General features: G+C 47.8%; 1 protein-coding gene across 2 annotated transcripts; it reads right to left on the bottom strand.

Moving 5' to 3' along the window:
- Positions 1–5,279: 5,279 nt before the first annotated feature.
- Positions 5,280–11,793, bottom strand: ctxn2 (cortexin 2). Of its 2 annotated transcripts, none has more exons than XM_080216097.1 (2): positions 11,723–11,793; positions 5,280–6,105 (listed from the first exon to the last, which is right to left on the bottom strand). In XM_080216097.1, the coding sequence occupies exon 2, from the start codon at positions 6,092–6,094 to the stop codon at positions 5,804–5,806; it is 291 nt and encodes a 96-aa protein (XP_080072223.1). In that variant the 5' UTR covers positions 6,095–6,105; positions 11,723–11,793; the 3' UTR covers positions 5,280–5,803. The 2 variants fall into 2 exon arrangements, with proteins under 2 accessions (XP_080072223.1, XP_080072222.1); XM_080216096.1 differs by lacking the exon at positions 11,723–11,793 and adding an exon at positions 8,360–8,403.
- Positions 11,794–12,121: the final 328 nt, after the last annotated feature.

The following is a 12,121-nucleotide window of genomic DNA, read 5'->3' as shown; positions in this document are numbered from 1 at the left end:
TTAATGGGATTGGGAGTTATAGATAGGTCTATAGATTGGTAGGTGTTGATGTGATCGGCGCAACTCGTGGGCCGAAGGGCCTGTTTGTGCTGTAGTGTTCTATGTTCTAAGAAGTGTCATCATTCTAACAAACCATGGAACTCAGGCCCTCTCTGTCCCTGAGTGAGCGTAAACAAGAGAGAGAATCTGATACAAAGACAATAATCTCTCCCTCAATGTCAACAAAATGAAAGACATAGCCATCAACTTCAGGGAGCGTAGTGGAGGAGCTGCCCCTGTCTACATCAACATGAATGAAGTAGAAATGGTTGAGAGCTTCAAATTTCTGGGTGTCCAGATCACCAACACTTGTCCTGGTCCCTCTGTGCTGACACTTTAGTAAGAAAGCACTTCAACGCCTCTATTTTCTCAGGAGGCTAAGGAAATTTAGCATGTCCGCTATGACTCTTAACGACTTTTACAGATGCACCATAGAAAGCATTCTTTCTGGTTGTATCACAGCTTGGTATGGGCTCCTGCTCTGCCCAAAACCACAAGGAACGACAAAAGGTCATGAATGTAGACCAGTCCATCACTCAAACCAGCCTCCCATCACTGACTCTGTCTACACTTCCCACTGCCTCGACAAAGCAGCCAGCATAATTAAGGACCCCAAATGAAAGACATAGCCATGACATAGACATAGCACCCCGGACGTTCTCTCTTCCACCTTCTTCCATCAGGAAAACGATACAAAAGTCTGAGGTCACGGACCAACCGACTCAAGAACAGCTTCTTCCCTGCTGCTATCAGACTTTTGAATGGAGCTACCTGACATTGCATTGATCTTAATCTACGCCCTAGCTATGACTGTAACACTACATTCTGCACTCGCTCCTTTCCTTCTCTATGAATAGTATGCTTTGTCTGTAAAGTGCGCAAGAAACAATACTTTTCACTGTATACTAATATGTGTGACAATAATAAATCAAATCAAATCAAATCTTGCTGGGTACAAATTGGTCATCACGTCTCATATAGTGGGGCGGCACAGTGACACAGTGGTTAGCACTGCTTCCTCACAGTGCCAGGGACCTGGGTTCAATTCCTGGCTTGGGTCACTGTCTGCGTGGAGTTTGCACATTCTCTCCATGTCTGTGTGGGTTTCCTCCGGGTGCTCCAGTTTCCTCCCACAGTCCAAAGGTGTGTGGGCTAGGTTGATGCCCCTAGTGTCAGGGGGACTGACTAGGATAAATATGTGGGGACGTGGGAATCGGGCCTGGGTGGGATTGCGTTTGGTGCAGACTTGATGGGCTGAATGGCCTCCTTCTGCACTGTAAGGACTCTCAGTGCTGGGTTTTTAAGGCAAACAGCTACTCACATAAGTTTTAAAACAGGACACGGAAATGAATTAAAATGCTGGAGTTGTAAACCGTGACCACGCGAAACAACGAGCAAGCCCTTTACCTGTATTGATAATTAGAAAGTGCCTCAAACCAAACTGGAACTGGCTAAGCAAGTAAGACTCACCCTTTGGCCGATAAACCCAAGGACTTGGGAGCTCAGAGCCCCAGCGATCCAGATAGGGGAATTCAGGCCTCGGAAGGGATTGCCAGACGGGTAGAATATGGAGATGGGGACACAGTGATGTTGCTATGATGTGGGGGGTGAGTGATGCCACCATCATTATCCCACTAAAGCAAGTTGTGCGAATGGACTGCTGAGGTTGAACATAATGATGCCCAATTCCTTTTATTGATCCATTCATCGGACACGGGTGTCGCTGGCTGGGCCAGTATTTATTGCCCATCCCCAGTTTGAGGGCAGTTGAGAGTCAACCACATTGCTGTGACTCTGGAGTCACATGTAGGCCAGACCGGGGGGGTAAGGATGGCAGATTTCCTTCCCTAAAGGGAACCAAATGGGATTTTTCCAACGTTTGGCAATGGTTTCAAGGTCACCAGTAGACCCTTAATTCCAGGTTTTTTTAATTGAAGTCAAATTCTACCATCTGCCATGGGGGATTTGAACCCGGGTCTCCAGAACATTAGCTGAATTTCTGGGTTAACAGTCTAGTGACAATACCACTTGGCAATGATAAATGATAAATAAGTGGAATAACAATGGTTGTAATGCACTTGCTAAATTCTCCTTCAGTGTATCTGAACAGGTGCTGGAATGTGGCGACTAAGGGATTTTCACAGTAACTTTTTACAAGTTTATTTATTAGTATTACAAGTGAGGCTTACATTAACACTGCAATGAAGCTACTGTGAAATTCCCGTAGTCGCCACACTCCAGCGCCTGTTCGGTCAATGCATCTAAGCATCACGCCTTTTGGTCTGTGGGAGGAAACTGGAGCGCCCAGAGGAAACCCATGCAGACACGGGGAGAATGTGCAGACTCCACACAAAGTGAGGAATCGAACTTGGGTCCCTGACACTGTGAGACAACAATGCTAACCACTGTGCCACCTCATTGTTTCATTGCAGTGTTAATGTAAGCCTACTCGTGACACCAATAAATAAACTTAAACTTAAGAATTATATCAATGGATTCATTGTAAAGAGAGTGCTTTGATATGTCTCCTCACAGGAAAGAATTTCAGATACAGAGAAACGCTCTTTGATTTGAGCTGATAAAATATAAATTCCTCCCATTCTAATACTTCAAAATCAGAGCTGTCTCCTGGTTCAACTGCTGGTTCCATTGATTGTGTCTGATAACTTACTGATCATTATTCACTTTTAATTTGCTGCTTAGAAACAAAAAATCTCCATTTTTCAAATTCCTTAACGCAAAGGATCAAATAATCCCTAAATTTGCGCTATGTCAGGACAAAGAGGAAACTTGAAACCAAAAGAGAAAATGCTGGAAAATCTCAGCAGGTCTGGCAGCATCTGTAAGGAGGGAAAAGAGATGACGGTTCGAGTCCAGATGACCCTTTGTCAAAGCAAAAAAGGCACAGAAAGTGGGAGATATTTATAGTGCAGGGGGAGGGAATGAGAGATCAGTCATATCCACACTTGCCTGGACTTGCAAAATCTCACTAACTGTCCTGTCTGGAGACAATACACACCTGTTTAACCTGTGCTTAACCCTCTCTCCACTCACATTGTCTGTACCTTTAAGACTTGATTACCTGTAAAGACTCGCATTCCAACTATTATTTTGTAAATTGAGTTTGTGTCTGTATATACCCTGTTTGTGAACACACTTCCTCACTCACCTGATGAAGGAGCTGCGCTCCGAAAGCTTGTGCTGCCAAATAAACCTGTTGGACTTTAACCTGGTGTTGTGAGACTACTTACCATAGCCACAAAAACAGGGGGAAAGGCTGCTAATGGCAGCCCGTAGAGAGAATAGAAGGTGTGAACGGCCAAACGGCAGAGAAGCTGAAATCAGAGGGTAAACTGTGACAGATAGAGGTGTGAGGGGAGGGGGAGAGAGGTAAAATTGAGAAAAAGGGAGAGAGGGGAAGCAAGGGGGGGTGAAAAGGTAAGGAAAGGGAGGATAAAATAAGGGGAAAAAGTAGGGGGGGAAGAAAATTAAAGACAATAATGGAATAAAAGGTAGAGAACAGTTAAAAATTAAGTAAACTTAAAACAAAAGGGGTGGAGGCAGGGTAGAGCTAATCATCTGAAGTTGTTGAATTTGATGTTGAAACTGGAAGGCTGGGAAGTGTCTCGCTGGAAGATGAGATTCCAGTTTGCATTGGGCTTCACTGGAACACTGCAGCTGTCATGATGTGGATATGCCGGCATTGGACTGGGGTAAACACAGCGATTCACCTGACGAAGGGACTAACCCGAAAGCTAGTGAGTTTACTATCAAGTAAATCAGTGGGACTTAAACCTGGTGTTGTCAGACTTTTTACACTGCAGCAGGCCAAGGACAGACACATGGGAGCAGGATCGTGTGTTAAAATGGCAAGTAACCAGAAGCACAGACCAAAGGTGCCCAGAAAAGCGATCACCCAGTCTATGCTTGGTCTCTATTTTTACAAAGAGGGAATGCGCCTCTCGCACCTTTGAGACGCCTTGCTCTCAAAGTGAGCCAGCAGCCAATTTGTACACAGCAGGATCCCACAACTAGCTGTGAGATCAATAATCTGTTTCTGCTGGAACTTCACTCAGGGATAATCCAAGGTCACATTGAAGGCTTCTTTTCCCAAGGTGGGAACCAGCCCAAGTTTCACAATTCGCAATGTCCTGGACTCATTAGCAAATTCTCACATTTGCTCAGAGGTGTTTTGGATCCTGAAAATCCCCCAAAGGTTGGATTTCTAAAGGCCTGCACAATTTTACATTGCTTTGCCTTTTTGGTTTACTTTTAACTGGCTGGTCCTGGCTAATGATTTTTATAGTTAACATCATTCGCTAACTAATAACTTGCAAAGCACAATTTGTCATCAGTAAACTCCGAGTGTTCATAGAATCCCTACAGTGCAGAAGAGGCTATTTGGCAACCGACTCTCTGATAGATTATCTCACTCAGGCCCTCTCCCCCACCCTGTCCCTGTAACCCCACACATGTCCCATACATGACTAATCCATCTAATCTACACATCTTGGGACTCGAAGGGCCAATTTAGCACGGCCAATCCGCCTAACCTGCACATCTTTGGAGTGTGGACAGAAACCGGAGCACCCGGAGGAAATCCATGCAGACATGGGGAGAACATGCAAACTCCACACAGTCACCCAAGGCTGGAATTGAACCCGGGTCCCTGATGCTGTGAGGCAGCAGTGCTAACCACTGTGCCACCATGTTCAAATGAGTTAATATCGATTTCTGTTTCACTCCCAATTTAATTCTGTACAAAACAATTAATAGACTAAAGGAAATTCAGCTATCGCAAAGATTGAGGGGCCGTACTATTAGTAAAAAAGAGGCAAAGCAGCCAACATAATTAAGGACCCCACACACCCCGGACATTCTCTCTTCCACCTTCTTCCATCGGGAAAAAGATACAAAAATCTGAGGTCACGTACTAACCGACTCAAGAACAGTTTCTTCCCTGCTGCTGTCAGACTTTTGAATGCTCTTACCTTATATTAAGTTGATCTTTCTCTACACCCCAACTATGACTGTAACACTACATTTTGCATGCTCTCCTTTCCTTCTCTATGAACGGTATGCTTTGTCTGTATAGCGCACAAGAAATGATACTCTTCACTGTATGCTAATGCATATGACAATAATAAATCAAATCAAAATCAATAGATTATGCAAATCCAGAAGTGTAGAGTAACATTAAGTTTATTGAAGACCAAAGATCTACATCTGAATTACACGTATCTGACTGATAGATTCACATTCACCTGCACACATAATATGCTGCATTACAGTTAGTCTTTAACGCTTTTATTTGGATGGAGAAGGTAAGGAGCAGAATCGAACCTGCTACAGTAGTCACGCATATATACTGACAACGTCACTCAGGCTCTCGGATCGAGAATGCAGGTCTAATTTCACATACTAAAATACAATCATCCTAAACGCTAGTGTAATTTATCAAACTTCACCTATTCAGTAATGAATTCTGACAACCTAGAATTAACCTTATCTCCTGAACTAAATCAAGGTTTACAGCCATCTAACAAATTCAATAGGAAGCTCCCGTTATTACACATTCAGTGCTGTATATTTCAATGCCAGACTGCATCTGATTACCAATAAATCTGTATGAGAGTCAACCAAGCAGGTGCCAAGCCCATGGACTGTTGGATCGTGCCAACATGTGTCCACGGGTCTTCCGGTACCTCCATTCGAACTCCATGCACTTACATCCCAGCGTCGAGGAGGGGTGGCACAGGGCACCTCATGCCAAGGCGTACTCGAAGGTCCCCTTCTCCAGCCCGTCCATCCCGTCTGCCCACGTCGAAGATGGCATGCTGCTGTAAGGGTCGAGGAGGATTCGGAAACATCGCACGATGAGCAGGCCCAGGAAGATGAATAAGATGCCCACGAAAGCAAAGGCGGTTTTCTGTTCCAGGGTGAGTGGGTAGGAGTTACCGGAGTTTCCAGCACCAATGGCCAAGGAGTTATTATAATGGTTATTGTTCATTGTGGCACGATCTAATGTGTCCTGTCTTCCAGCAGTCAGAATCATCACAGATAGACCTGAAGGCAACACCAAAAAAAATTAAAATCAATGCCAAACAAGAATGCTCTCAACATCCTGGGGGTTCCCATTGACCCGAAACTCAACTGGACTAACCATATACACACTGGATAAAAGTGAATGACTGCATACGCTGGAATCCGAAACCAAAAGAGAAAATACTTCGACTAAGGGTCATCTGGATTCGAAACATCAGCTCTTTCTCTCCTTACGGACGCAGCCAGACCTGATGAGATTTTCCAGCATTTTCTCTTTTGGAACCAGCAACAGGCTGGGAATACTGCACCTCCTGACTTCCCCAAGCCTGTCCTCCATCTACAGGAGTGTGATGGAATATTCCCCACTTGCCTGGATGGGTGTGGCTCCAACCACACTCAGGAAGCTCGACACCACCCAGGACAAAGCAGCCCCGCTGGATTGGCACCACATTATAAACATTCACTCCCTTCACACACACTGACAGCCGTGTGTACCGTCTACAAGGTGCACTGCAGTAACTCCCCAAGGCTCCTTAGGGCAGCACCGTCCAAACCCACTAACTTCAGGAAAGATAAAAGATAACGAGGGGTCCCAGAGGTGAACAGTTAGTGTCCTCACCGCAGAGTGAAAGGACTCCCCAACCAGGCAAGCTGACAGTTACAGAGCACAAACTCAACTCCAGCTGTGAAAGGGAGTCAGACAACTCACAGCAACTCCAACTGGCACCCACCACCGAGGAACATCTGAACAGCAGAGAGGGGGGAGGCAGGATCGGCACAGGAAAGGGAGAGGAGAAGGGAAAGAGGGCAAGGATCGGGCAGGAGAAGGGGCCGGAGTGGGCAAGGGGCCGGATTGGGGAGGGACTGTGGGAGTGGGGGGGTAGGGCGTGAGGGTGGGGTTGGGGGGTATGGGAATGGGGGTGTGGGGAAGGGTCTGTGGGATGAGGATGGGGAGGTGTGGGGGTGAGGATGAGGGGGTGTGGGGGTGAGGATGAGGGGGTGGGGGGGTGAGGATGAGGGGGTGGGGGGGTGAGGATGGGGTGGTGTGGGGGTGGGGATGGGGATGGAGTGTAGGGGTGAGGATGGGGGGGTGTGGGGGTGGGGATGGGGATGGAGTGTAGGGGTGAGGATGGGGGGGTGTGGGGATGGGGATGGGGATGGAGTGTAGGGGTGAGGACGGGGGGGGTGTGGGGGTGAGGATGGGGGGGTGTGGGGGTGAGGACGGGGGGGGTGTGGGGGTGAGGATGGGGGGGTGTGGGGGTGAGGATGGGGGGGTGTGGGGATGGGGATGGAGTGTAGGGGTGGGGATGGGGGGGTGGGGGGTGGGGATCGGGGGGTGGGGATTGGGTGGATGGGATGTTGGGATTTGGGTGGAGCGGGAATGTGATCTGATTCGGGAATCCGGGAAGCAGAAACTTGTCCGGATTCCGGGTGGATCCAGTCAGCAGGAAGCAGCTTCACACCCACCTGTTACTCATCCCGATCCCGGATCCCGATCCCGGATCCCCGGATTCCCGATCCCGGATTCCCGATCCCGGATCCCAGATTCCCGATCCCGGATTCCCGATCCCGGATCCCGGATTCCCGATCCCGGATCCCAGATTCCCGATCCCGGATTCCCGATCCCGGATCCCGGATTCCCGATCCCGGATTCCCGATCCCGGATCCCAGCCTCTCGCTGCTCCGCAGTGAAGTTTGGAGCCGGGATCCTCTCCCCTTCCCCGGGCGGATCGGCGGCGATGCCCGGGGCGGAGCTGCCCCATCCCGGGCTGGCACTGCCAGGGGGAGCGGGCAGCTACAGCCCGGGGCTGGGCAAAGCCGGCGGCTCCACCGGGACTGGCACCGGGAGCAGCACAGACTGTCTGTCTGTGTCTCTGTCTCTCTGTTTGTCACTCTCTGTGTCTCTGTCTCTCCCTTTATGTCTGTCTCTCTGTGTTCTCTCTCTGTCTCTGTGTCACTCTGTGTGTCTCTCTCTCTCTGTCTGTCTCTCTCTGTCTCTCAGTCTCAGTCTCTCTGTCTCTTTCTCTCTCTGTCTCTTTCTCTCTCTGTCTCTGCCTGTCTCTCTGTCTGTCTGTCTCTCTCCCTCTGTCTCTCTGTCTGTCTGTCTCTCTCCCTCTGTCTCTCTGTCTGTCTGTCTCTCTCTGCCTCTCTCTCTCTGCCTCTCTGTCTCTCTCTCTCTCTCTCTGTCTCTCTGTCTGAGCTTGCCTGGAAAGCCTGTTGCTATCTGTCTGCCTTCCCCCTGCCCACTGACTCCATCCGACACACACACACTCACCTCCACCGGTGCCAATGCTACCCTCTGATGCGAGGGCATCTGAGACCAGCTAACTTCAGTGGGCACTGCCCATGTGGGACTTTAACCTCCTCCCCCTCTCTCTCGGTGCTGCACCAGGCAACTTTCAGCAGCTTTACCATCTGTGGATGAGCCTGCGGGGGGGCTGGTGCCTAACATTAACCGCCTGACTGAGACCCCCTCCCTCTCCAAAGACACCTCCCCACACCCCCCCCCTCACATACACACACCTCTCCCATTCCCATAGTCACTGAAAAATAATACAGATTTTCACAGTAACTTCATTGCAGTGTTAATGTAAACCTACCTGTGGCAATAATAAATAAACTTTAAACTTACTCAGTGTCAGCACTGACAGTCATAGAGATATCGGGCGGGATATTACCACCTCGCTGATCCCAAACCGTAAAATCCCACCCCAGGGCAGTGCACCTTCCTATAGTCCGCCCCTCGCCTGCTCCGAATCCCATGGCTGATGGAGCAGTGAAATTCCGGCCATACGACATGGAAACAGGCCCTTCGGCCCAACTCATCCAAGCTGACAAAGTTTCCCAAACAACTTCTTAAAAATTAATTTGTGATACGTGTGTGTTGCTGGCTGGGCAGCATTTATTGCCCATCCCTACTTATCCTTGTCCAGGGGGCAGTCGAGCATCAGCTACATTGCTGTGGCTCTGGAGTCACGTGTAGGCCAGACCGGGTAAGGACAGCGGATTTCCTTCCCTAAAGGACATGAGTGAACCAGATGGGTTTTTCCAACAATGGTTTCGTGGTCATCAGTAGATTCCTAATTCCAGATTTTTCTCACTGAATCAAATTCTACCATCTACCAGGGCAGGATTTGAATCCAGGTCCCCAGGACATTAGCTGAGCTTCTGGGTTACTAGTCTGGTGATAATACCACTGGACCATCACCTCCCTCATTTGCCTGTTCTTGGCCCTCTGAGCTTTTCCCATCCATGTACCCTAAATGTCTTTACAATGTTGTAATTGTACCCACCTCTATCACCGCCTCTGGCAGCTCATTCTGTACACGCACCACCCCCTGTGTGAATAAGTTGCCACTCGGGTCCCTGTTAAATCTTTCCCCTCTCACCTTAAACAATGCCCTCTTGTTTTGGACCCCCCTACCCTGGGGACAGAGATTGTTACAGTTCTGTCACTGGAAGGTATGGTCCATCTTTGCCAAGGTGAGGGATAAGGTCCCTAAGGCAGCACGGTGGCACAGTGGTTAGCACTGCTGCCTCACAGTGCCAGGGAACCAGGTTCGATTCTGGCCTCAGTTGATTGTGTGGAGTTTGTGTGTGTTTCCTCCGGGTGCCCTGGTTTCCTCCCACACTCCAAAGATGTGCAGGTTAGGCTGATTTGCCACGATAAATTGCCCCTTATTGTCCCGGGATGCATAGGTTAGAGGGATTAGTGGGGTAAATAAGTGGGGTTATGAGGATAGGGCCTGGGTAGGATTGTTATTGGTGCAGACTCAATGGGCCAAATTTCTGCACTGTGGGAATTTTATGATCTTTGGATTGTGGGAGGGAATCAGAGCACCCTGAGAAAACCCATGTAGACATGGGGAGAATGTGCGGACTCCATACAGTTAGTTACCCGAGGCCGGATTTGAACCCAGGTCCCTGGCACTGTGAGACAGCAGTGCTAACCACTGTGCCACTGTGCCTTTTAAGATTGGCTTTTTAAAATTTTTATCCATTCCTGTTTAAAAGTTAAACTGAAATCTGTTTCTATCATTGATTCCCCTGTCCCAACAATCTTCTGCTTACACAATTCTAGATATTTCATCCAATTCTTTTGCTAATTATCTTACATTCTTAGTCTTTGTTATACCTATATCTACACCGCACAGACAAGAGGGCAGCTCCCCACCAGCTTCTCAAGGGTAATAAATGTTGGCCTTGCCGGTGAAGCCAATATCTCCTGAAATTATTTAAAAAGGAAAGTTGCCGACTGACTGACTGATGGGTGGAAATTGTTTATCCTGAGCTTGGACCTCATCAGTTGGATGGGAAACAGCAGCAGGAAATTTGGGACAAAAACCAGATTGTTATCCCTTCACTGTCGCTGGGTCAAAATCCTGGAACTCCTGGAATTATGGGATGGCTGAGTGGTATTATCGCTAGACCATTAATCCAGAAACTCAGCTAATGTTCTGGGGACCAGGGTTCGAATCCCACCCACAGCAATGGTGGAATTTGAATTCAATTTAAAAAATCTGGATTTAAGAATCTACTGATGACCATGAAACTATTGTCGGAAAAACCCATCTGGTCCACTCATGTCCTTTAGGAAAGGAAATCGGCCATCCTCACTTGGTCTGGCCTACATGTGACTCCAGAGCCACAGCAATATGGTTGACTCTCAACTGCAACTAGGGATGGGCAATAAATGCTGACCAGCCAGCGACGCCCATGTCCCACAAACAAATAAAAAATAAACACCCGTCCTCATAGTGCTATGTTATGGTTCAGGTTAGAAACTCCAAAGTGTTTCATGAAGACCACCTGAATCATAAGTTTTGCATCTAGAATTTGGCTGGGATAAGCATGAGATGTTTCACTTCAGGTATAATTCAAGTGACCCCCTAGGGAGCTTTTATCAATGTTTATTTAAGAATATAGTCAACATGTGTAGTAAGAAAATTAGCAAGAACGTTTATAAATTACAAGCAAGAGATAGCACAACCACTATAATGTATAACCTTCCATATATATATAGATATATAAGCTGTCCCAGTTAAACCAACCTCCATAAACAACCCTTTAAACAGGTTCAACACACCACAGACTAAGGCTCACGTGATAATTGGATTGAGGCCTTTAGTTGAATTTTGCAGTCAAATGGTTTTGAGACTCAGAACAGTTTGAAGACAAGACACCTTCCCAAAATACCAGAGAGACTCAGGTTCAGGCTCCAACTTTCACCCTTCAGGAAAACAACAGAATTTTCAAAACAACAGGGAGAGAGGGAAAACACTTCTTGTTCAGGACCTTTTTTAAAAAGTAGAAGTTATTTTAAAAAAAGAAAGACAACATGCCCTTCACAACAACAAAACGGCTAGATTTACAAACCCAAAACCTCAAACCTGCAGTCCCAAACTGAACATGAAAATCCCGGATCTGCCCACAGTTTTTCTTTCTCCTCCTGACTATAACACCACCCAAGGCTGTGATCATCAATTTTAAAAAAATACTCTTAAAGGTAGACTCACATCACAATAGGGTGTGACCACGCCTGAGGGACTGCTGCGGTTCAAGGAGGCAGCTCACCGCCACCTTCTCAGGGGCAACTAGGGATGGGCAACAAATGCTGGGGCGAGCCAGAGATTCCCACCTGGGCTGCAAGAGGGAGGTCCATCTTCACTTTCTTCAGGGCAGTAGCGATGCTGGTCTTGCTAACGATAGTTATACTCCAGGAGTAAATGGAACTTTCATTTTCTGTTGGTGAATCTTCCTTGGTGGGGTGGAGCTGGGGGGGGGCAGGTGGGTGCTAGGGGGAAAATCCAGCCAGGTCAACGAGGCGAGCGCCACAATGATGCCAGGTTGAAACCTGTCGATGTATCCACGACCAGAAAGGATGTTCAGACTGTTGCTGCCAGGAGGTTCCCGCTGCCTAATTTATATGCCACTGGAGTCTTGGGTGCCTGTCAAGCTCTGAATACGAATACAGCAGGAGTGAGTCATACAGGCAGCTTGGCTGTTTATCATCATTCGCACCCTCGGGGTTAGTAAT

Source organism: Carcharhinus amblyrhynchos, chromosome 32 (genome assembly GCF_965287045.1).
Source record: "Carcharhinus amblyrhynchos chromosome 32, sCarAmb.v2.hapA, whole genome shotgun sequence".
Classification (NCBI taxonomy): domain Eukaryota; kingdom Metazoa; phylum Chordata; class Chondrichthyes; order Carcharhiniformes; family Carcharhinidae; genus Carcharhinus; species Carcharhinus amblyrhynchos.
The sequence above is the reverse complement of the archived record's forward strand: the minus strand, read 5'-3'. Positions and strand labels throughout refer to the sequence as shown.